Here is a 24346-nt window from a genome sequence, read left to right as displayed (position 1 = left end):
CTCCGGAATAGTAGATCGTGGAACGAGGGAGAATCGAGCACGAGTTCGCGGACAGGCCATCCCGTCACCTGTCACCCGCCAGAGACAGACGGCACGTAAACAATTGTAAATAAACATTGTCACGCGCCGGACGCGCTCGATTACCGCGCTATCGCGCGAACACTGGCGGCACTAACGTCGATGACAATCGGTGGGTAATCGAGCAGCCGACGAACCGTCGTCGGTGATCGGGGTTGAAAGAGCTTTGTCCTTTGAAGATCGCCGACGGGGTCGGCCCGCGGGCGCGCCTGTGTACCGTACGTATGCACGTGTGCGTTCGTCGAATGCGTGTGAGCTTGTGTGTGTGAGCTTGTGTGTGCGCGCGCGCGTGTGTGTCAAAATAACGATACCCGTAATGTCACGACACGTTCGGCTGAGTTCCCAATCGCGCTCGGCGAACTGACAGCGACCGTATGTTTACAGATGGTGACGGGCGGCTAGGGGACGGAACCGGGCGGCGAGGGCGGAAACTCCGGGGCGAGAGGCCGCGAAGCGAAGCGCGCTAATCGCTAACCTCCTCCTTCTCCCGCGGATCGACCTCCGCGCCCAGGAGTCGTCTAACAGCCCCGAAGAATTCGTCCGAGGGAACATCCTCCTTTTCTTTTCTTTTCTTTAATTAACGTCGGAAGCCTCGAGAGAAAGAGAGAGAGAGAAGGAGTAGGAGAGACCTAGGAGTGATAAATTAGTCAATCTCGAGACAGGATTTTCTATTTATTGATCCACCGTGAGACGGATTAGCAGCCGTCATGCAATCGCGTGGAGGCGAGAAAGGAAAACAATACCTTCGAAGAGAAGGAGATTATTATTTGTGACTGAATCTCGTGAGGGAGATCTGCCCGCCCGCTTGTATCTGAGTCAACAGATCCGATTGTACATTGGAATCTTTATGAATTAAAGATCGTAGACAAGATGAGCAACCAATTAAATATAACGGTTAGGCCCGAGGTAAGGCTGGACGCCAAGTGGTTGAAGACTGATCTACAACGATTCCTTTATCGCGATGGACTGGCTGAGTTGTGGAACGAGATGGTACGGGATGGCGAAATTGTCGGTTCCTTCAGCGATGGTTTAATCAATGCTGCGGGAATCGTAGCGAAGAAAGGTGAGTGAATGTAGAAATAAATAACAAAAGAAAAATTTCGAGATTAATTTAATCCATATTAAGCTTTTTATCCGCGTTACAAGTTGTTTGTGTCTCTAAATGGCTCCTTTTTGGACGCTGGGAAAATAAGGGCTTGAAAATGTAGATAAAGAGAACAGACTCTGATTGTATTAACATAAATTCTTGTCGACATTTTCGATTAATTTTTTGTGTACTTTTTTCAGGTGAAAATGGCCATTATTATTGTGGTATGAGAGTGTTATCTTGTCTTTGCTGTGATGGAATTTGTGGCCCGCAACATGGCTGTAATTGTACTCCGTGCCAGAAGCTGGATGAGGAAGAAACTGCGAGAGCAACGGCGATGGTTGAAAAGGCGGTATCTGCCAAGCGGATAATGGACTCTTGGCTCTGGGGACCACAACCATGTAAACATTTATACTGATGTTTTATTCTTTTATTTCAGACTGTCTAAATCTTATTTAAGTTGTTAAAATATTTCGTGTCTGATAAAACATTGGCAAATATTTTTATTTTATAAATTACAGATTTTACGGATATTCTGTATTTTACATAAATAATTGGTATTTTTTGTTTGGATAAAATATCTGTTTTACAAATAATTTATTATCTTTCCATATATATTTGTATCCACTAATAAGAACTATTTTCGTATCTTTCTCGCAAAGTTTGTACGATATCCATTTACTTACGTTTGCATGTATTTCCTCAGCATTAACAGACCTGAAAGGATGCATCGATTTATCGATTAAGGAGCAACGGAAGCTGTGCTGTGAAGTCGCAAATAGTACATTATCCGCAACACGTTTAAGACAGCGCTTGATAGTCGCTCGAAGATATTTCACTGCTCTGTCTCGTCATAAACCACAAGAGATCAAAGATACCTCAAATTTACCAAAGTCTATCGGAAAATTACAAAAAACGTTGAGTATAAAGTTGTATATATAATATATATATGATTATGATAAGCCATGTATTTATGTTGCAAACCCTATATACAGCACAGGCCAAATTTCCTAAGTGATTTGTTTTCTCGTGCACATTACACGCCGAGTATCGAAATACAATTATATCTTGATCCTCCTCAGAGTACGTTATTTTCTGTGTGCTTTGTCCGATACTTGGATTGTTTTTATAAATGCTTAAATATTTTGTACATTGCAGGCCGAGACCTAACGAAAAGGCGACCTTAGGATTAGCGCGCGTTGGTTCACGCGCGGCCCTCAATTTCTCGTTTGCGTACTTAAGACGGGCTTGGAGATCCGGGGAGGACGTCGAATTTTGTAGCGAATTATTGACCGAGTCGTTGGAAGCGTTGCAATCGTTGCCGGAGGCGACTCTCTTCGATGAGAGTAACGTTTCTCAAGTCTGGTTGGAGGTCGTAGAAAGATCAGCAAAATTTTTAAGACAAGTTGTCACGGGGTATATATATATTTCGCTTTTGTATCAATTTATAACAATTTCTTGTACAACAAATGGACATATATATGATGTTTTTTTTCCAGGGAAGTAACTACCGGGCGATCGTGGCGTCCCGTGCCATTGTCAGACCAGCATACGGCTCTTTGCTTGTTACTAGAACTGGTTGCGCAAAGAGCTACTCTCTCTAGTTTATTAGACTCCGTGGTTTTATTACTCCATCTCAGTGGCAAGCATAAGAATCAGGACAATCGCGTCACACCACCCGGAAGCACGGCACCGCTCGTCCCGCTGTTACGACGATTGAATATGATACCAGCGATGAAATCGCGCAGGCATCTCGACAGAAACGTTACACCGGGACCCTGTGAAGTGCTACTAAAGTATTTACGATTGCCGGACGACGACGCCGTATCCGTCGATTTGAGAAAAGCCGCGGTTATCGTAATGTGTAATTTAAGCAGATTGGCCGCTCCCCTTTTGCCACCCGCTAGTGCCGAGTACGGATTCCCAAGGAATGGCAACGGTAGGCAAACGTTTCAGGAGGTACTAGCTTGGGGTGGCGTAAAGTTTGGAAATGGCTCCACTCCCTTTTACTGCGATGCAATCGCGGAATTGGGAATAAAGCAGCTATGCTGCACTGAACGAGCATTAATGATATTGTCATTAAATGGCAACGTTTACAATATGTATCACGGATCCGAAACGCAATATCCGCAAAGGGTGCACGGTTTCTCCGACAAATCGATCACGATGATCGCGTCTCACTCGGACGGCAAGCATTACTTAGCATTAACGCAAGACGGTTGCGTGTATTCCTGGGGCAACGGAGACGGCGGTAGGCTTGGACATGGCGACACCGTCTCGTACGACGAACCGAAATTAATCGAGGCACTTCTAGAGAAGAACATCGTGTTCGTAGCATGCGGCAGTACGTACTCGGCGGCGTTAAGCGCCAGCGGCGAGTTATACACGTGGGGAAGAGGAAATTACGGTAGATTGGGCCACGGTAATTTCGACGATGTCATGAGTCCGACCTTAGTGACAACGTTGAAGGGTCATACAGTCACGCACGTGGCCTGCGGTAGCGGCGACTCTCAAACCTTGTGCGTGACCGCGTCCGGCATAGTTTTCTCCTGGGGAGACGGCGATTATGGAAAACTAGGCAGGGGAGGCACGGACGGATCCAAAACGCCGAAGATCGTCGACAAGCTGTTGGATATCAACGTGGTGAAGGTATTTTGCGGCGGTCAGTTTTCCGCGGCGCTGACGGTCCACGGGGAAGTGTATACGTGGGGGAAAGGTGACGCATATCGCTTAGGCCACGGCAGCGAGGAACACGTCAGATATCCCAAAGTCATTGAATCGCTGAGGGACAAGAAGGTCAAAGACCTATCCGTAGGCACCACGCACATATTGGCACTGACGGAAGATCAATTTGTTTACGGATGGGGTAGAAACGATTACGGTCAAATCGATCCCACGTTAGGTCCCGTTATTTCCGAGCCTACGTTGTGCCCGACGTTATCCTCGAAGACCGTCATCGGTCTGGCGTCAGGTCCGACCCAGAGCTTCGCCTGGTGCATGTCGGCGTGGTCAGGCGGTGCTAGCAGAGTGGCCTTCGTTGTCGACATATGTGAAGAGACCTTCCAATTGCTCGACACACTCCTTTCCAAGTCTTGCGAGGGCCTACCGGGAATACGACCGCCTACGCAGGATCGCGAGTGCCTGGCGGTAGCTACGTTGAACTTGCTTCGATTACAGTTACATACCATGTTAACGCATAATATTGACACTAAATCCGTCGGGCTCGCAACTAGCAGTCCGCTGTTGAGCTCCTTAAAGCAACGCTGTGTTAATCTGGCAAGCGCGACCGGGATATTAGCGACGATACAAGAAGCGGCGCAGGCGGTCCTGCAAACTGGCTGGAGCATACTGCTGCCAACGGCTAACGAGCGTGCGAAGACACTGTCCAGTTTCCTGCCAAATACCTCGAACAATGTGGAACAGTCGAGCTCAGCGAATATGTACATAAATGGTGGACAGCGGTTCATGGCCGATTTATTGGTATCTAGTCTAATGGTGGATGGCGGATTGGAGTTAGCGTTGAAGGCCGCGATCAAGGTGGAAATAGCGGATATGCCGGACGAGAAGGATTATCTCGACGTGGGCACATCGAACGTCGTCAAGGTGAAGATTGAAACGAGACAGGGGATGAAGGACGGCTTCAATACTGGGAAGAACATCACGACTATCTCTCTGCTTCAGCTAATACAGCAGTTAATTAGGAACGGCACGTGCATTACGCAATCCAGACTGCAACAAAGCTCGTCGCAGCAGATGGATCGTAACGAGCATCTTCGAAGATTCGACAATTCGCCCAGCCTGAATCTCCTGCTGCGTTTCCAACGTTTGCTGATCGCGCAAGTGTACGAGTGTATCACCCGCAAATCACGCACGGAAGATCTGCACGATCAGGAAATGATGGGCGCGGAATCGCTGCTAAAGAAGTACATCGCGCAGATCTGCGATCACGCGACCGAGATACTGCCGTTGGCGGCCGAGATAGGCGGTCGTTCCGTTAAAGATTTCATCACCATCGCCGGTGTCCTGAAAGGCGACATAATCAACGTATTGCTTTCCGAACTAGTGACTTGTTTAATATTGCTGCAGGTAGACTACTCTATGCTGCTGATTGATATGAACTGGATGGAAGTGATTGCGCCGATCCTGGACTCGCTGGACCACTTCGTAAAACTGGCGCCGACGATGGAGAAGAACGAGGCGGACGATTTGTCCTGGCCGGGGATCATCGCGCCGCTGCATGGAAATAAGATACCCATCCAGGAGGAGCCCTCCTTGATACGGTGGGCGGACTTGGAGAATCACAATCGCGACGGCGGCCTCTGGGTGGTGGTGAATAACAACGTTTATGACGTGCAGGATATCAGAAACGACGGCTCCTGGTCTCCTTACGAGGTGCTGCAACGGTACGTCGTCGGACGGGACGAAAGTTCGGCGGTGACGCAATGCGGCGCACCGTACGGTCAGCTGTCGCCACCGCGAGGCATGATGGACTCCTGTTTCGTCGGTCATTATTGCCAGGCCGAGCCCGACGAGAACGCGCGGGTCACCATCGAGGTGACCGACGTTTGCTCGTCCCTCCTGGACACGGAAAGAGCTCTGGGATTTTTGCTGGGCTTGCACGCCTACCGAATGCGACAGAGCCTGACGCTTCAATCGGCAGAGAAGGAGGCCGGTGTATGGCTCACCGCGAATTTTTTGCGGGGTGGCCTGCAAGTCCTGCAACCCCCGAATCCGTACGAGGAGGAGAAGGACGAGGCGAGAAGCAACACGTCGACCGCCGCTAACTCGCCCACGGAACCGCCGATCCCGGTGCACGCGAAAAACGAGCAGCAAAAGGAGCACGACGACCGAACGATCGCGTTTATACACGCATTAGCAGAGGCGCATAAAACCGACGACGGCCACGTTCGAGCATTCTTAACGATAGTCGACAGGTACTCTAAGGCTAATAATCTGTTCTCTCACGCTGATTTCTGCGGCGATCATCCGGTCGAGGAGATCAGTCGCGTTCTGATGGCTGTGATTATAAAACATCTCGGTTTGGGGCAACAGGCGCTCGCGTTAGCGGAACAGGAATTGAAGACCGTTAACAGCGCGAAGCTGAGCAATCAGTTGGCCGACATGGCGCGAGCGATTTATCAGACCAAGTGGAACCTGGTGCGGATCAGGCAACAACAGAATCGCAGTTACAAGGAAGTCTGCGCGCCCGCGCAGGAGAGATGCAGATTTCTCTTGTACGAGGTCAGATCTGCAACGAGTTACGAAGTCAAAGGGCTCGAGGACCTGAAGCTACTGCATACCGTCCCTAGATTCAAGAGAGCCGCTCGCACAGTCTTAGCCGATATTCGTAAGAATAAAGATACATCCGGCGGAGGCGGTAAACCGGAGGACATCCTGAACGCATCGATACAAAACGCCAAGACGAAAAACAAACCGGACGGGGATACGACGTCCTCCTCCAAGGAGGGCCTGACCGCCGCGGCTTCTTCCTCCACGAAACTGGAGGATATATCGGACATAAAGAATAAGATTATGCAGATAACTGAGAAGATTCGATGCGGACCGATGCAGTGGCCCACCGCCGACTATAACGGTTTAATGACAAGCATAATCGAGTTCGTCATCAACGACGGTATCGGCGGGGACGTCGAGACGTTGCGCCGCGCGATGTACTGCCAAATGCAACGCGCCCGCGTGCGGGAGCAAGGTATCTCGATGATGCGGGAATTATTGAGGAAAGACTACCTGATACCGTCGGTGAAATATTCCCTGCTTAACGGCTGGCTCGGCCTGACCTACGAGAACAAGTCTCTCAGCGACGGAATCGCGCATTGTCTGTATAATGTGCAGCTAACGACCCCGTATCAAAAGTCCAAAGTCATCCTGGCTGAGGCCGAAGTAATCTCATGGGCGGTACAAGCCTTGCGGACGTACGTCGTACAGGCGGAGCTGCCAAGCAAGCAGAAGGTCAGCGGGAAGAGCAGCTTGAATCAAGGTACTTATACTTGGCTACGAAAATTACCGAGAGCGAGATTTCTGCTGACCATCCTCGGCATGCTGACCAATCACCAGTGCGCCAACGAGATCGGGCTGCTAGTTAATTCGGGCCTTTTATCGAGCATCTTAACTTTACTGAGACAAATTGGGCCGTCGTCGGCAAGTTTCTGCGAAGGCAGCGAGGGACAGGGACAGCAAGGCGGGGACGGCGAGGCGTCGAAAGTCAAGACGGAAATCACGGCGATTTACGAGGACGCCCTTCAGAAGAACAAACCGCCGACCGTACAGCTCAGCGGAATGGAGTTGGCGGCGTTGATGAAGGTGGGCACTCGGGTTGTGCGAGGGGCCGATTGGAAGTGGGGCGATCAGGATGGCCCGCCGCCCGGCGTAGGTAGAGTCATCGGCGAGCTCGGCGAGGACGGATGGATAAGGGTTCAATGGGACAACGGCGCAACGAACTCGTATCGCATGGGTAAGGAAGGTAAATACGATCTGAAGCTGGCCGATCCACCGACGCCTCCCGATGACGACAGCGACGAGACCGACAGCGATGCCTCGCCTGATGGAAATAGAATGGAGAGCGCCGGTTTCCGCGGAGAGGATCTGCACCCGACCACGTGCCTCAAATCGGCGTCGACGAACCTGCTACGGATAATCTTGCTTTCCTGCGGCGTGGAAGCGGATAAGGTACCCGCGATATCCATCAAGATCCTCACCTCTACTCTGCACGGTATAATATTGACCGCGAACAGATCCGGCGAGTCGAACACTCATATTCAGCTGGCGAGGCAGCATCACGAAACCTGGGCTACCTTCAGTCTTTTGAGGGCGATCGCGAAGTCGACGGGATTGTGCAAGTCCTTGAGTTCGCAGGCCTGGCTCGACCTCCTCCTGGGCATCGTTATCGACGAGGCTAAGCCCTGTCTCGAGAAGCAAATTATGATCACGAAACTCCTGGCGGCTGTCCTGCCCTCGTGGGGGACGAAGACAGTTTTGACCGACATGATGCAATTCCTGCAGAAGGTCTTCGGGATATTAGGCCAGGTGGCTCTTACGTGCGACATCGCTGCCGGTTCCGAGCTACACTCGAACAAGTGCCGCATGTCCTTGACCGCGTCGTACGGCTCTACCGTAGCTGAGGAACTAACATGGCTAATTCGATTCTTGCACTCCCTTCCTGGCTGGAACGAAGCCATAAACAGATTTCTCTCCACGAAGTTAGCGCTGGCGGTGGATCTCTGGAACGACAGCTCGCTGTTCCACATACAGATGAATGAGAACGGTGGCGAGAACGGGCTCTGCATTCAACGGACGGTCATGGCGACCCTCGTCGTCATCGGTGGTTTGGATAGCAGAATAAGAATTGGCGGTTTGGTGAATTCCGACGGCGAGGTAGGGACAGTCTGCAAGTTTACGAAACACTCGAAGATCGTTATGCAGCTGTGGAATGGCAGCGGGACGCGGAGGATAGTACCGTTCCACGCGGTCAAGCGGATCAACGAGAAATTCCAACTGGAGAGAATGCCTTTAACAGACACACTTATATCAGTCTGGGCCAATTTGCTTTTAGGTATCGCCTGTATGGATAAACGACCTGGTGGGATGCCCGTTATCGCTGGTGCCGTGAACGCCGCGATATTACGAAACCAGCAGCAACAACTCGCGGCCTTGAACGCCGGGAAAGCCATGCTCGCCTACCAGTCGAAATTGCGAAAGATCTTGAAGTATTCGTTAGCTAACGAAGTCAACGACGACGAGAGACGGACATCCACGCTTTTGCAGGAGATGCTGTTACGCGCTACGAAGCCACAACCACTGAAACCGATATTTAAGCGTAGAGAATTAGAGGAGGCCGCTTTGGCGGTCTCTCAGTATCTAGTCTCCGAGCTGAGGCATACGCCTATCCAACGAACCGGCATGACTTCGGATCCTACTACTCCTACATCCGACTGTTCGTTGGTTTCCTTAACGTCAAGCCAAAGGAGGCACTGTAAAGGTAATATAGCAGCGAGAAGAAGCTCCGCGGCAGCGCCCGTAAGTCCTTTAGTAGCTCAGTTGGTCGAAATGGGTTTTCACAAGAAGAGCGTCGAACTAGCTATCAAAAGTATGAGCGTCTCCGAGCAAGGCAGCGTAACGGCGGAAAGTGTAGTGGGCTGGCTATTGGAGAATCCGGATGTCGCCCTTAGCGACACGGAGACCTTGTCTAGCTTGGAGGGATTGACCGACGGGAGCGACGATTCGATCAGCGAAGATTTAGACGATTCTCCGTCGGGACAAGAGGGTGCCATGGGCGGTGGTGCCCCGCCAACGTACATGAAACGCTCGGACTTCCTGTCGGTTGACGAGTACGCGATTTACGTGCGCGACAACGTGGTCCCGGGTATGCTGGTGCGGTGCTGCAAGAGCTACGAGGAAGTGGAGTACGGCGATGTCGGTCAGGTGGTAAAGATTGACGCGGAGAACCTGCACGATCTGAACGCGCAGGTTGCGTGGCAACGCAAGGGCGGCACGTACTGGGTGCGCTTTATCCACATAGAACTGCTCGGCTATCCGCCGTCTTTGCCAGGTCCACCGCCCACGTTGAAGGTCGGCGATAAAGTCAGAGTTAAGGCGTCGGTAACCGAGCCCAAGTATAACTGGGGATCCGTGACTCATCATTGCGTCGGCGTGGTCACGGCGATAACTAATAACGGCAAGAATGTATCCGTAGATTTCCCGCAGCAGCACGGCTGGACCGGTTGCATCGCCGAGATGGAGAAGGTGCCGTCCTGTCATCATTCCGTGATCTGTAACTCGTGCTGCCTGTCGCCGATTTCCGGTCCCAGATTCAAGTGCAAGTACTGCGAAAATTACAATCTGTGCGAGAATTGCTTCTATACCAAACGATCGCACCGACACGGTTTTAACAGAATTGCAGAACCCGGCTCGGCGGCCGTGTACGCCGGCAAACCAGGCAGATATCACAGGCAGGATCTATCGGAATCGTATTTAATCGACGACTGGTCCAAGTGCATCAGGACCTTGAGCGTGTCCTCGCGAGAAAATTGGGCGACACGGCTAGTAGACGGATCCGGAAAATATTGGCAAAGTTGCGGATCGCAGGGCAAACACTGGATTCGCCTGGAGATGTTACCCGGAATCTTGATACACTCCTTGAAGATCATCGTTAATCCACAGGATAGCAGTTACATGCCTTCTGTAATAGCGGTCAATGTAGGAGACTCCTTCACTAATTTAGTAGAATTGAGAACGATAACGATACGTTATTCGGATACTAGCGTTACGTTACTACAAGATATGAAAGAATATTATCCGTGTGTCGAGATAGCGATAAAACAATGTCGAAATGGCGGTATAGACTGTAAGATACACGGTTTGCGTGTAATCGGCCGTCAGAATATGTTCGAGAATCAGCTGACGACCTCGGTTTCTTTCCTCGCGTCCGATTGGGAAGTCTTGCAGGAACAGGTGGCGATACAACGTAACACCGATGCACCACCTCAGCAATCAGCCGTTTACGTTTGGGGCTTGAACGATAAGGATCAACTGGGCGGTCTGAAAGGATCCAAAATCAAGCTACCAGTGTACAGCGAAGTTCTCTCAAAATTGAAACCTATTCACATAGCCGGAGGAAGTAAGACTCTCTTTATCGTTAGCCAGGAGGGCAAGTTGTACGCTTGCGGGGAAGGAACGAATGGTAGGCTAGGTCTAGGGGACGACAACAACGTGTGCGAACCGAAGGCCATACCTTTCCTGAGTCAATTCGTCATTAAGAAAGTGGCGGTGCATTCAGGCGGGAAGCACGCTCTGGCGCTCACTCAGGACGGTAAGGTGTTCTCGTGGGGCGAGGGCGAGGATGGCAAGCTGGGACATGGAAATTGCGTATCGCTGGATAAACCGAAGCTCATCGAGGCGTTGAAGTCGAAGAGAATCCGAGATATCGCTTGCGGATCGGGACACTCGGCGGCGATCGCGAGCAACGGCGAGCTGTACACCTGGGGCTTGGGTGAGTACGGTAGGCTAGGCCACGGAGACACCAACACGCAAACGAGACCGAAATTGGTGCAAGCTTTAGTCGGACAGAGAGTCGTTCAAGTAGCCTGCGGTAGCAGAGACGCGCAAACCATGGCTTTGACCACCGATGGCTGCGTGTATTCCTGGGGCGACGGTGACTTCGGCAAGCTCGGTCGAGGTGGAAGCGACGGCTGTTACACGCCCTTGCTGGTAGATCGATTGAATGGTCTGGGCGTCACACAAGTGGAATGCGGGGCGCAGTTTTCCCTCGCCCTGACGAAATACGGCGAGGTGTGGACGTGGGGAAAAGGAGATTACTTTCGCTTAGGTCACGGTAACGATCACCACGTTAGAAAGCCCACGTTGGTCGAGGGTCTACGGGGCAAGAAGATCATTCACGTAGCGGTTGGAGCGCTGCACTGTCTCGCGGTGACCGATACCGGTCAGGTGTACGCTTGGGGTGACAACGATCACGGGCAGCAAGGCAACGGCACGACAAGCGTCAACAGGAAGCCGTCGTTGGTGCACGAGCTGGAGGACGCGAGAGTGAATAGGGTATCCAGCGGCTCGAGTCACAGTATAGCTTGGGTATTGGTCGATCAGCCCAGCAGCGGGAATCAGGATCCGGTCACATTCCCAACGGTGAGGGATCCGTTGGGCCAAATGTGTCTGGGTCTGAACAACGCGCCGGAGCAGAACGGCGCGGTTACCGCGACAAGTGACGCCGTCGGCACGAGGCCGTCGCTCGCCAGTATAATACTCTCGTTAGAGAGCAACGTCGCCAAACAGCAGGCTTTGCAGCACGTGATAAACGCTCTTCTCATTATGCAGGCACGAGTGGCGATAGTGACGGCTTTGCAGAGCCATTCGATGCTGAGCGGTTGCGCGTCGGCGAAGCACGTGTCGATACCACCGGTGATGGACGTGATACCACCGTCGGAGGGGACCATGACGTCGAGTACGGAGCACGCGGTTTATCAGAACGTCGGTGACATCGCGCAGGGCGGAGGAGAGGCTCCGGCAAACGTCGCTGAAGCTGCCAACGTGGCCACCAGCCCTAAATTAACTCCCGAATCGGAGGATTATCCGCTAGCCATGTTAGCTATGTCCATGTCTAGTTCTGCCAGTTTGTCCTCGCGTGCCTCGAGGATGTCGACGAGCGCGATGAGTGTTATAGCTGCCACTTTGACGTCCAACGCACAGGTGGTGGGCGAGGACGGTGCGACAGCCTCTGGTTTGGACGAGTTCACGTCAGCGTTAACGGAAGACGACGCGAGAGTCCTGGTGGACCTGTTGAAGCTCGCGGTAGCCAACAGAGTCTGCGCGTCGGCCAAAGAGACGATATCATCGGTTTTGATTGCTCTAGGGAAGGTCAACGGCTCCATCGGCAGTATGCTCCTGGAACTGTGCGTCACAGAGCTGGAGGACACCGCGGCGAACAGCAATTGCGTCAATAACACACCGCAACCTGTGGTGCAAGAAACGCCGCACCCTTACATAGACGACACCACTTTGACCGGCCACGTGAAGATACCCGGCGCGGAGGCGCTCCGGGTAGAATTCGATCGGCAGTGCTCGACGGAGAAGCGGCACGATCCGCTCACAATAATGGACGGCAGTGGCAGAGTGATGGCGGTCAGATCCGGCAGGGAGTGGACCGAATGGGGCCCGGAGATCAAGATCCAAGGGGACGAGCTGAGATGGCGTTTCTGCTCCGACGGATCCGTCAACGGCTGGGGCTGGAAGTTCACGGTATATCCTATTCTGGCGAAAACAGCGCCTTACGAGCTCGGATCCGATAGGGCGGTATTGTCGCAGCCGACCATAGCTCTGGCTGAACATCTTCTCATGGACAACAGTCTGATAAATTCCGACAGGAACGTCGCCTCGCGTTTGGCCACCGCTCTGGGCCAGTGCAGTCAACTGAGCACTCTGTCTGCGCAACAGAGGATGTGGGCGTTGAGAAAGTTACAGGTGGTTTATACAAACGGACCGGGCATCAGGCCCGAGGTGGCACTATCGTCTCTGCTCGGTTCTCTACCGCAAGCGCTTTTAAGACAATACGCGTACGAGGATCCCATGGTCAGAGGCGGCAAGCAATTGATGCACAGCGACTTCTTCAAGGTCCTCGTGGCGCTGGCGTGCGATCTCGAGCTGGACGGAATGCAATTCTGCTCCGAGGTGCACAAGTGGTCCTGGTTCCGAAGGTACTGCCTCGCTGCACGCGTGGCGAAGTCGCTCGTCGACCGCATTCCTCTGCCGAAGGCGTTCTGTCACGAGGTCACTAAGCAACTGAACGAGATGGCGATGGACGGAGATGCCGATTACACGAAGGACCATGAGAATCACAATATATTCAAGCAGGGACACGACGAGCAGTTGCTGCAGTGGCTGAATCGTCGTCCGGAGGACTGGACGTTATCGTGGGATGGATCAGGCGCGATTTATGGATGGGGTCACAATCACAGGGGTCAGCTAGGAGGCTTGGAGGGTCCGAAAGTCAAGCTACCTGCACCGTGTGAAAGTCTGTCCGCGCTCAGGCCGATCCAACTGGCTGGCGGCGAACAGACTTTGTTTGCCGTAACTGCCGATGGAAAGGTCTATTCGACTGGTAGGACGGAACAGTTAACTAATCTAACTAATTTTTCTCAGTGGATTGTTGCGTGGCATATATATCTAATTTTGATGTGATGCTTTGTAGGCTATGGAGCTGCGGGACGCCTCGGAATAGGAGGAACGGACTCCGTTATGATTCCGACGCTATTGGAATCGATACAGCATGTATTCATCAAGAAGGTGGCCGTTAGCTCGGGAGGCAAACATTGCATCGCTTTGAGTTCGGAGGGTCATGTGTATTCCTGGGGCGAAGGCGACGACGGCAAACTGGGACACGGTAATAAGGTGTCATATGATCGGCCGAAGTTGATCGAGGATTTACTCGGCGTAGAAATCGTAGATATAGCTTGTGGTGGTCATCATAGCGCCGCTATTACCAGCGCTGGTTGGCTGTACACCTGGGGAAAAGGTAAGCTACGGGCAAGAAAGATGCCGAAGCGTTTTATATTTCGGATACCGAGAATATTTATCAACTATTGCATGCTTAAATATTTAACTATTGCGAAATAATTTATGTAATTTTGCATTGTGGTAAAAGAGATAATTGATTGCAGGACGATATGGACGTCTCGGGCACGGTGACAGCGACGATCAATTACGACCGAAGGTAGTGGAAGCTTTGCAAGATTACAAAGTGATCGACGTAGCATGCGGAAGCGGCGACGCGCAAACGCTCTGCGTAACCGACGATGACAACGTGTGGAGTTGGGGCGATGGAGATTATGGGAAATTAGGTAGAGGCGGAAGCGACGGATGCAAGGTTCCACTGAAGATAGATTCTCTGGCCGGGCTCGGTGTAGTTAAAGTCGAATGCGGTAGTCAATTTTCGGTCGCTCTAACGAGATCCGGAGCGGTTTATACTTGGTAATAACAATTATACAGCAATTTATTTTACATATTTATACCGTTCATTCTTAACGAATTACCTTCTTTGACAACCTTTTTTTACATTATTCATTTGCAGGGGCAAAGGCGACTATCATCGGTTAGGCCACGGCACGGACGACCATGTACGTAGACCACGTAAGGTAGCCGCATTGCAAGGGAAGAAGATCATTTCAATAGCAACGGGTTCCTTGCACTGCGTCGCGTGTTCCGACAAGGGAGAGGTCTTCACTTGGGGCGACAACGACGAAGGCCAGCTCGGCGACGGCACCACGAGCGCGCTTCACAGGCCGAGATTGGTACACGCATTGCAGGGCAAGAAAATCACGCGAGTCGCTTGCGGTAGCGCGCACACGCTAGCTTGGAGTACTGCGAAGGCAACGCAAAGCAGAATGCCGGCATCCACACCCATGGAGTATGATCTGGTTAAAGATCTATCGTATTCCGTGCTGCGCAATAGGCTGGTGTTGCTGCATCATTTCGCGGAACTTTTGTGCCCTGCTCTGGCCATGTTTCCAACCACCGGTCATATCGGGCTGAGCAAGCTGGCTCCTATGCTGGTGTACAGCATAAAGGAAGCGACATTCCGCAAGGTTATTCAAGCCACGATGGTCAGAGATCGTCAACACGGGCCTGTGATCGAATTGAATAGGATACAGGTGAAAAGAGCTAGAGCAAAGGGTGGATTAGCTGGACCAGATGGTATCAAGTCTGTCTTCGGCCAAATGATGTCGAAGATGTCTCTCTTGACGCAGGACGTACTGTTTCTACCTCATAGAGTATGGAAAGTGAAATTCGTGGGTACGTATTTTATATCCACAATTATATAGTATAATCACGATTTTTCGAAACGAATTAAATTACACAAAATCGCTAATACGTTTGCATTATTTCAGGGGAAAGCGTCGACGATTGTGGCGGTGGATATAGCGAGAGTATAGCAGAGATGTGCGACGAATTGCAAAATGGTTCCTTACCGCTATTCATACCTACACCAAACGGCCGCGAGGATAACGGCACGAACCGAGATTGCTTCTTGTTGAATCCCATAGCCGACTCTCAATTGCATATGAATATGTTTCAGTTCTTAGGCATTCTAATGGGCATTGCTATACGAACCGGTAGTCCATTGAGTTTAAATCTAGCCGAACCAGTTTGGAAGCAACTTGCAGGTATACCTCTGACACCTGCGGATTTGACGGAAGTCGACAGGGATTATGTCCCTGGTTTACTTTGTATCAGAGACATGGATCCCGACGAAAAAGTCTTTCAAACTTTAGAAATGCCATTTTCCACGCCATCCGCTGCAGGACACGATGTGGCATTATCTAACAGGTATTGCATTCAGTAATTTTCGAATTTATTATTTTATTTGTATACATATAATATTTTATATCGAAGAAAATTTTAAAAATTATTTTAAATGTAAAGAACGCAACATTTAAAAAAAACTTCAAAAATATCTTTAGTTGATAAATTAAGAGAAAAGAGATCGATTTTTATTATTATAATGACATTTGATATAAGCGATATTTAATTTATATTGCTTTAAGATTGTTAAACTTATTTTATAATACATCTGATAAAAAAAGAATTTGTGAGATATAGATAAAACATATTATAATTAAACTTCTCAAATTTTCAGATATCTTAAAATAACACCAGAAAATAGGCACGAATATGTAAGATTGGCGTTAGATTATAGACTACACGAATTTGATGCTCAAGTAGCAGCTGTACGAGAAGGCTTATCGAAAGTCGTTCCTGTGCCCCTATTGGCACTATTTAGCGGTGCTGAACTTGAAACGATGGTTTGTGGTAGTCCAGACATACCGCTTAATTTATTAAAATCCGTTGCAACATATAAAGGTATATGCCCTATTGCAATTGAATGTATCATATCAAAGTACTTACATATTGATCGTTTTAAAATTAAAAAAAAAAATTGTCTTGTTCCGCAGGTATTGAAGCGATTGCACCACTCGTTCAGTGGTTCTGGGAAGTCATGGATGAATTTTCCAATCAAGAACGGTCGCTTTTCCTTCGTTTTGTTTGGGGTAGAACACGTTTGCCGCGCACAATCGCAGATTTTAGAGGCAGAGACTTTGTCTTACAAGTAAGAAATTGTCATTTCTCGATAAGGAGCATCAAAATGTAGTTATCGTACACCGTGTATCAATTATTATTTTCTTCTCAGGTAATGGATAAGTACAACCCACCGGACCAGTTTCTTCCTGAAAGCTACACTTGCTTTTTCCTTCTGAAAATGCCGCGATATTCGTGTAAAGCAGTTCTACGACAAAAACTGAAATATGCGATTCATTTTTGTAAGAGCATCGACACCGACGAATACGCTCGAGTACAAGCTGCAACCAATTCCGACACTGAAGATACGGATAGTTTAGCAAGCGAAGAACACACTTCGCTTTAAATCATTCATTACGTGAAATGGTTATTTGTGTTTGAAGTGGCATTTCCGTTGACTTCTTTAAAGATGTGTTCACAGATTCTCCAAAAAAAAAATCCTATTTTTCTTACACAGTATATTTATATGCTACACACTATGCTAATACTTAAATACATGTACTGCTTTTGTAGCACGACCAGTTTATTGTATAGTAGATGTTAATAACAAAAAATAAATAAACTATTAAGATTATTAGGGTTCTCTTAGTCGGTAATATTTATTTTGTAGTTAGATATCAAACTTAATTTCATAATTTTTTACTAGTGTTTTTAGTCTAATGTCAAAACTGTTAGTGTTCAAGAAATAGTTTACGTAACGTCGTTATATATTCCGAAATACATCTTAGAAATACATTACGATTTGTAATAAAGCAGATAGTATTATATGTTCCATCACAATTTTTAGATAACTTTATACTTTGCATATTTCATACGTTAATATGTAGCGAAAACATCCACTAGTCTTATTATTTTTACTAAATAATCAAATCGCGTTGTAGATAACAGGCAGCGCAACGTCATCGGTTTCTTTTATATATTAACTGAATTATTTATTGATAACAACACATATGACTTGGCATATAATCGCAGCAGACTTCATAATCAAAATATTCTGATACAATATCAAGGTCAAAAGGGTGCTGCATTGTTCTACACAGTCTAACAATGATTCCGGATATATATAAGTCTGTGAGAGAAAGTAAAGCTCTTGTAAGAGAGTCGTTATTAGCGATAAGTATTCTCCAGAGTTTATACTGGCAACAAGGAAAGTTATTTTCAGAAAGCTGATAAACTGATTTTATCAAAAATATATAATTTGCAATATTATATTCAAATACGATCCTTTCTTCTTTAATTCCTTTTAGTATCTATCGATTTGTATATTTTTTTCAGGTTTTAATCGATCTCGCGTTAGCATGATGATAAATGATTAACATTTATATAAGCACATATTCATTTTTTTAAAGCAAATAGATAAGTAGATGTACATATGTGATATACTTCTAGTTTCATTCGGTAAGAACTGGTAAAAACTCGTGACGAAATTAGTTTCTCTCGTTATCATTATGTGTACCAACACAACAATATCGGATATTTTTAGTCTACAATAATAACAACACACATGTTGCATAAACTACGAACAAAAAAAAAAAAGAAAACATAGATAACAAATTGAGCAACCATAATGCTTTACATATATATATATAAATCTATCTTTTAACTCTTTTAACTTTTACTGTTTTTCCGATTTAGTGTATGTAAATATATTGAGTAATTGTTGTTTTGCAATTGACGTCGTTCGTAATATTATTTTCGTCGGACGAGCTGCGCGAAAGCAACAACTTTGTCAATCGAACGCGCGATGCGGACGCGAACTGATATCGCGGGCGAGAGAGAAATGCGACGCTGCAATGAGAAGTTCTTTGATAATGTATGTATATGATGTAAACAGTGTAATCGTAAAGAATGAACCACAACTAACAGAATAGTGCGATACCGAGCGATCCGTGAACCGGGGGACCGTAGTTCAATCTGCGCTAATATTGCAGTCGCACACAAGCTGAATCAATCTGCGAGGCATACGAAATGCTTCGTTTAGTAAGGAACAAGGTATATATTTGATTTGAAATTAGTGTTCAGTGATACATTGTATAAAGATGGTTTTATTCATATTTTTATAAAATGCTAGAAACCGCATACATGCTAATGCTTCTTTTCATTGTTTAGTTGCCTAAATGGAGTCTCAGAAACAACCGAGCGATCGCTACATCCGAAAAGACCGAGATAAAAAACACTGACATTCCCAGCAATGCAGACGTTGTAATAATAGGTAATTAAGTTATACAAAAATTGAATATTCTACACTGTACATGAATTAAAATATAATTAAACGGTTTTTTAGCAATAGCTCTTCGCACGTAGAACTAAAGTGATAAAAATATCTTAGTTAAACATTAATCTTAACGTTTACGGACACAGATTTATTAATAAATTCAATTAAAATGTTCACGATAGGTGGTGGCAGCGCTGGTTGCAACGCACTGTATCAGTTAGGAAAACGTGGAGTCAATGCAGTGCTCTTGGAAAAATCTAAGCTTATATCTGGCACAACATGGCATACGGCAGGTCTTCTGTGGCATTTACGCGGAATATGCGACGTAGAGACGGAATTGCTGAAAGCCTCGCGAATGCTTTACGCATCTTTGCAAGAAGAGACGGGTATAGATCCAGGATGGATAAACAACGGTGGACTCTGCATCGCTCATACTCCCGTAAGTACGAATATCTCTACACGATTGATGTGTGTCTATCCATTTCTCGGAGAATAAATATCCACTGTGTTTTTTCGTAGGAGCGAATAGCCGATTACGAAAGATTAGTTACCAGCTGTAAGAATTTCGGTATCGATGCATACATGATTGATCCGGTCGAAGCGAAAGAAAAATTTCCCCTCCTAGATAAAGACGCGTTTGAAGCTGCGATTTACTGTCCAGCGGATGGTTCGATAGATCCTGCCATGTTAGTAAATGCGTTGACAAAATCAGCAGAAGGAAACGGTTGCAAGGTACATACTTCAGTTTCTTCATCGACATCAATCTCTGTAACACACACATTTATACTATAATAATAAAACTAATTTCGTATGCAAATTCTATAGTATATAGTTAGCAATAAAATTGACAGAGTTATTTGTTCAATAGCGATATGTGTTTCATGTAAATGACTAGAACCAACGTAAAATTCTACCGTTAATTATTCATCAAAAGCTGATTTATATAGTTATAAATATATATAAATAATTCTTTAAGGTCATCGAAGATTGTCCGGCCATTAAAATTCTCGTGGAGGATACCGACGGCCATAAAACCGTTCGCGGAGTGGAAACGTCTCATGGTATTATAAAAACTAACGTCATATTAAACGCGGCGGGAGCATGGTCTGGAACAATAGCGCGAATGGTAGGATTGGATATCCCGTTGGTACCGATGAAACACGCATACATTGTTACTGAGCCGATGAACGTACGAGGATTGCCAAATGTTCGAGATCCCGATTTCGATATCTACTTTCGGGTGCAGGGTGGAAATATAAATATCGGAGGATACGAGCCGAACCCTATCATATTGAAATTTGTAAGTTTTATCGTATACTAATTGCTGTTATAGAAGAAACGCGTGCAGGACAACGGTAAAGTCTTACGTACTCTTGATTAACTCAAATGATATGTATTGTCAAGCCGCCGGAGGACTTTGCCTTCAGTTTATACGAGCTGAATTGGGACGTGTTCAATACCCACGTAGAGGCGATGAACCGACTGATGCCCGCTTTGGCAACCACTGGAATAAGAACAACGGTGTGCGGCCCAGAAAGCTTCACTCCCGACCACAGACCTATTATGGGTAGAAAATTTCAGCATTAATTTACAATCGTTTATGCGTGACATAGGCACATTAAGTCTAAAATACAACAATGTCCAAAAGGTGAAGACCCACGCTGCACAGGTCTTTATTATTCTTGCGGATATAATAGCGCCGGGATGATGTTTGGAGGTGGTTGCGGAGAACAAATAGCATTATGGATAATTAATGGGCGACCGGACAAACACATGTTCAATCAGGACATCAGACGGTAAAAATTTATTCAAATTAAAAAGGACAAATCTTAAACTGTAGAAAATGTAATACGTTAAAATGACATCGTGTTTACTTAGCAAATTAAATTTTGCAGGGTTTATCAATCGTTTATAAGACACCTTATATTTTTTATGTCGGTTTATAAAACAGCAAGTATCAGTAACATAATAAGTAGGATGCATCATTCTATTAATGTCTATAATTAATGCTTTTTACACATGCTTTTTTCTCTATTCAGATACATACCAGAACAAAGAAAAAATTCAGTGTGGGTGAACGAACGAAGTCACGAGGCTTATGCAAAAAATTACAATGTTGTTTTCCCGCACGACGAACATTTAAGCGGCAGAAACTTGAAGACAGATCCTTTCCACGGTGTAAGTTAAGCTTTATTTCAATTTAAGCTTTATTTTTCAATTAAATTACGCATTTTTTTTTTACTTTAACACGATGTATTATTGCTATTTTTTAGTTTCTCGTCAACGAAGGTGCCGTTATGGAAGAACGACAAGGATGGGAGCGTCCAGGATGGTTCCTACCAGATAACAAGACTGCTCCAGTTTTACCTTACGATTATGGTGGCTATTACGATACACCAAAGAATACGAATGACACATACGCCGAGATATTGAAAACAGAATGTACATTTGATTTTCCACCGCACGATAATATCGTAAGTCTCTCTTTTTTTTACAAGATTTGGCTACTGAAGGACTATCATAAAATGTTTTTTGCGCGATGAAAAATGTTGACTCAATAATTTCTTTTTCATCTACTTGTAATAGATACGGGAGGAAGCGCTTGCCTGTAGAAATAACGTTGCTTTATTTGATCTGTCGTATTTCGGGAAACATTACTTATGCGGCCCAGACACGAAAAAAGCAGTGGATTATATATTTACGTCTCAAGTGGACCGAGAAATTAATAGAACTGTATACACCTGCATGTTGAATAAAAGAGGAGGTGTAGAAGGTGACTGCACGGTCACCGGTCTAGAATCTGGCTCGGGTGGTGTAGTCGATCCCATATTTAAGGGAAAATCTTTTTACATAGGTATCTACTTTTATATCTTATCGAGCGTATACACTGTCTTTTATATTCTAATACTGCGTTATTAACACTTCTATTTCTGATTTTAGTAAGCGGAGGCATGTCATCGTATCACACTTGGGCACATATCAGCAAAGAAATAAGAGAGAAAGGTTTCAACGCGTCTCTGCACAATATTACAGAACAGATAGGAATTTTGTCAGTTCAAGGTCCTAACAGGTATCAAAATGAAATGCAAATACAAATAAATATATAAATTGTTATAAAATTATATATCTTGTATATATCGTCCATTCAATATATCTCGTTATTACAGCCGCCAAGTTCTTCAAACGTTAGTCGACGCTGATCTTTCGAATAAATCATTTCCATACTCAACTTCAAAACTAGTGAGAGTAGATGGTGAACTGGTGCACATGTTTAGACTTAGTTTCGTGGGTGAACTCGGTTTCGAATTACACATTCCAAGAAGTTCGTGCGAAAAGGTTTATAAAGCTGTAGTGGAATGTGGTAGAAAATATGATATGAAATTAGCCGGCTTCAGAGCGCTGTACAGTTTAAGTTGCGAGAAAGGTACGCAATATTATTCAGAATACATGCTTTTTATTTTTTCAACCTTATGTTAATTTGCGGTAATTGTGTAATTGTTAATTTGTCTATCAGGATATCACCTTTGGGGTGCAGACTTGAGAATTAATGACAATCCGATAGAAGCAGCTTTAGAAATCGTCTGCCGCAAGAACGGCCAGTACTTAGGAAAGACGTCTGTTGAACAGAGCCGTAAAAATGGAATAAAGAAAAGACTGGTGCATCTACACATAAACGAGTGAGTATATCGTTTTGCAATACAATCTGACCGTTATCATTATTATTGTTAGTTTATCAGTATTACAAATGCGCACTGTTTACGCACAAACATTTGTTTAATTACAGCGATATACCACTGTGGGGTATGGAGAGCGTTTATAGAAACGATCAATTGGTTGGCTATTTAAGAAGAGCTGAACATGGGTATACCTTTAAGAGTAGCATTGGACAGGCGTAAGTAGATCAAATGACGAATAATAAAAATATGAATAAATACATATGTATATATGTTTACTCTTGTGTTATTCAGATACATCACAGCTCCAAATGGACAAAATGTTACAAAGGAATTTTTAGAGACGGGTACTTACCACATTGAAGCAAGGAGGAAAAAATATCCCGCGAAGATGTATCTTCGAAGCCCATTCGATCCACAGAACAAGAGATTACTAGGTGTATACACAATATAAAAATACTTATCGATATTATTTCTTTTGATTCTAAACCATCTGCGAAAAACAATTGTGTCTTAATAATCACAAACATTTTATATTTTTGTACATACATACATAAAAGAAATAGTATAAATTACTTGTGTCACTATGACGAACAGTATGAAACGTTCCGTCACTCAGGCCTATCCCGCTAATGGGTTAGCATGTATAGTTACATTATTTATCCTGATTTCTGCGAGCGGTTTGTAATTCTTAGGATTCACGGGTTGTTTTTCCAATTGCTCCAAAGTTTCTAAACCGTCAATGACTCTGCGATAAGTAAACAAAGAATGATCACAATTTTATACTCGCTACACGTACAGTAAAAATTAAAAGGAGGTGAACTCACTTTCCAAACAAGGTGTACTTTAGATCCAGGTGCGACTGAGGCGCGTAAGTTATAAAAAACTGACTGCCATTTGTATTGGGGCCGTTGTTAGCCATAGAGACGAGACCTCTCGCATTGTGCTTGAGCTCCTCCTTAAATTCATCCTCGAACCTGCGATTCCATATAGAGGTTCCCCCTTTACCGGTGTTGGTGGGATCTCCGGTTTGAACGATGAAGCCTTTTATGTTCCGGTGGAACAAGCAATTGTCGTAGTATCCACTGGCGCAGAGCGCAAGAAAGTTCTGAAAAGAAAACTGTGTTACAAAAATTGTAAAGTGTTTTCCTTTCCCCTAATTAACGTAGTGTCTTCAACCTCGTTTCGGAATTATTTTAGCACGGTATATTAATTATTATTGATTGTAAAAATATAAGAATAGTTGCACGTATAGGTTATGCATCGCTGACGAATGGTTATATGGTTACGTGTCGTCGAAATGCGACAATATAGAGAAAATTAACCGATACCTCGCACGTTTTCGGACACATCTCGCAGAACAATTCTATCTTGATGTCACCGACGTCCGTATGCAACGTTACGCTCTGGAAAAGAAATGCGAATAGGAATAAATATATAAAGCATCACTCAAATTCTACAGATGCAAGTATAGGCTGTAAAATACTACGGACAATTTAACGTACCATTTTTCACGACGTATGTATTCGAACAGAAGGATCCAATCTAATTCCGTCAATTTCAAGATCACATTTAACGACAAATAAATCCTTTTTAGGGCACAACACAGGATCGCCCGCACGCTCAATGCTTTCGCGCGTTCAACAAGCGAGAATGTCGGAAGAGTGCAGAAGAGTGGAGCGGAGTGGAGGTGCA

General features: G+C 46.1%; 3 protein-coding genes across 4 annotated transcripts; 2 read left to right on the top strand and 1 right to left on the bottom strand.

The window, feature by feature from the left end:
• Positions 1-5: 5 nt before the first annotated feature.
• Herc2 (E3 ubiquitin-protein ligase HERC2) lies at positions 6-17336 on the top strand. Of its 2 annotated transcripts, XM_071788870.1 has the most exons (13): positions 6-291; positions 463-1141; positions 1366-1566; positions 1872-2082; positions 2324-2581; positions 2665-13787; positions 13878-14201; positions 14347-14656; positions 14757-15478; positions 15574-16012; positions 16323-16546; positions 16639-16793; positions 16875-17336. In XM_071788870.1, exons 2-13 carry the CDS (start codon positions 949-951, stop codon positions 17106-17108), a joined length of 14394 nt encoding a protein of 4797 aa, XP_071644971.1. In that variant the 5' UTR covers positions 6-291; positions 463-948; the 3' UTR covers positions 17109-17336. The 2 variants fall into 2 exon arrangements, with proteins under 2 accessions (XP_071644971.1, XP_071644972.1); XM_071788871.1 differs by lacking the exon at positions 6-291 and having other exon boundaries at positions 413-1141.
• Positions 17337-18486: 1150 nt separating this feature from the next.
• LOC139819504 (sarcosine dehydrogenase, mitochondrial-like) lies at positions 18487-23223 on the top strand. The gene is made up of 15 exons (XM_071788883.1): positions 18487-18754; positions 18872-18974; positions 19160-19416; positions 19497-19709; positions 19954-20277; positions 20382-20544; positions 20626-20773; positions 21017-21155; positions 21251-21451; positions 21564-21831; positions 21918-22047; positions 22145-22401; positions 22492-22654; positions 22762-22869; positions 22946-23223. The coding sequence occupies exons 1-15, from the start codon at positions 18731-18733 to the stop codon at positions 23103-23105; spliced, it is 2658 nt and encodes an 885-aa protein (XP_071644984.1). The 5' UTR covers positions 18487-18730; the 3' UTR covers positions 23106-23223.
• Positions 18788-24333, bottom strand: LOC139819530 (peptidyl-prolyl cis-trans isomerase-like 3). The gene is made up of 7 exons (XM_071788935.1): positions 24157-24333; positions 23983-24057; positions 23479-23759; positions 23228-23399; positions 23007-23144; positions 20349-20535; positions 18788-19743 (listed from the first exon to the last, which is right to left on the bottom strand). Exons 1-4 carry the CDS (start codon positions 24157-24159, stop codon positions 23273-23275), a joined length of 486 nt encoding a protein of 161 aa, XP_071645036.1. The 5' UTR covers positions 24160-24333; the 3' UTR covers positions 18788-19743; positions 20349-20535; positions 23007-23144; positions 23228-23272.
• Between the last annotated feature and the right edge of the window lie 13 nt (positions 24334-24346).

Source organism: Temnothorax longispinosus, chromosome 9, assembly GCF_030848805.1.
Source record: "Temnothorax longispinosus isolate EJ_2023e chromosome 9, Tlon_JGU_v1, whole genome shotgun sequence".
Classification (NCBI taxonomy): domain Eukaryota; kingdom Metazoa; phylum Arthropoda; class Insecta; order Hymenoptera; family Formicidae; genus Temnothorax; species Temnothorax longispinosus.
The sequence above is the reverse complement of the archived record's forward strand: the minus strand, read 5'-3'. Positions and strand labels throughout refer to the sequence as shown.

Coding starts and splice junctions, on each gene's coding strand:
- Herc2 (XM_071788870.1), top strand. CDS start 949: ATGAGCAACCAATTAAATATAACGGTTAGGCCCGAGGTAAGGCTGGAC. Junction 1,567..1,871: donor GCTCTGGGGACCACAACCAT/GTAAACATTTAT, acceptor GTATTTCCTCAG/CATTAACAGACCTGAAAGGA. Junction 16,547..16,638: donor ATCCGTTGCAACATATAAAG/GTATATGCCCTA, acceptor CTTGTTCCGCAG/GTATTGAAGCGATTGCACCA.
- LOC139819530 (XM_071788935.1), bottom strand. Junction 23,760..23,982: donor TGTGTCCGAAAACGTGCGAG/GTATCGGTTAAT, acceptor TTTTCTTTTCAG/AACTTTCTTGCGCTCTGCGC. Junction 23,400..23,478: donor AAGTACACCTTGTTTGGAAA/GTGAGTTCACCT, acceptor TACTTATCGCAG/AGTCATTGACGGTTTAGAAA.
- LOC139819504 (XM_071788883.1), top strand. CDS start 18,731: ATGCTTCGTTTAGTAAGGAACAAG. Junction 18,975..19,159: donor TGCAGACGTTGTAATAATAG/GTAATTAAGTTA, acceptor TGTTCACGATAG/GTGGTGGCAGCGCTGGTTGC. Junction 22,655..22,761: donor GTGCATCTACACATAAACGA/GTGAGTATATCG, acceptor GTTTAATTACAG/CGATATACCACTGTGGGGTA.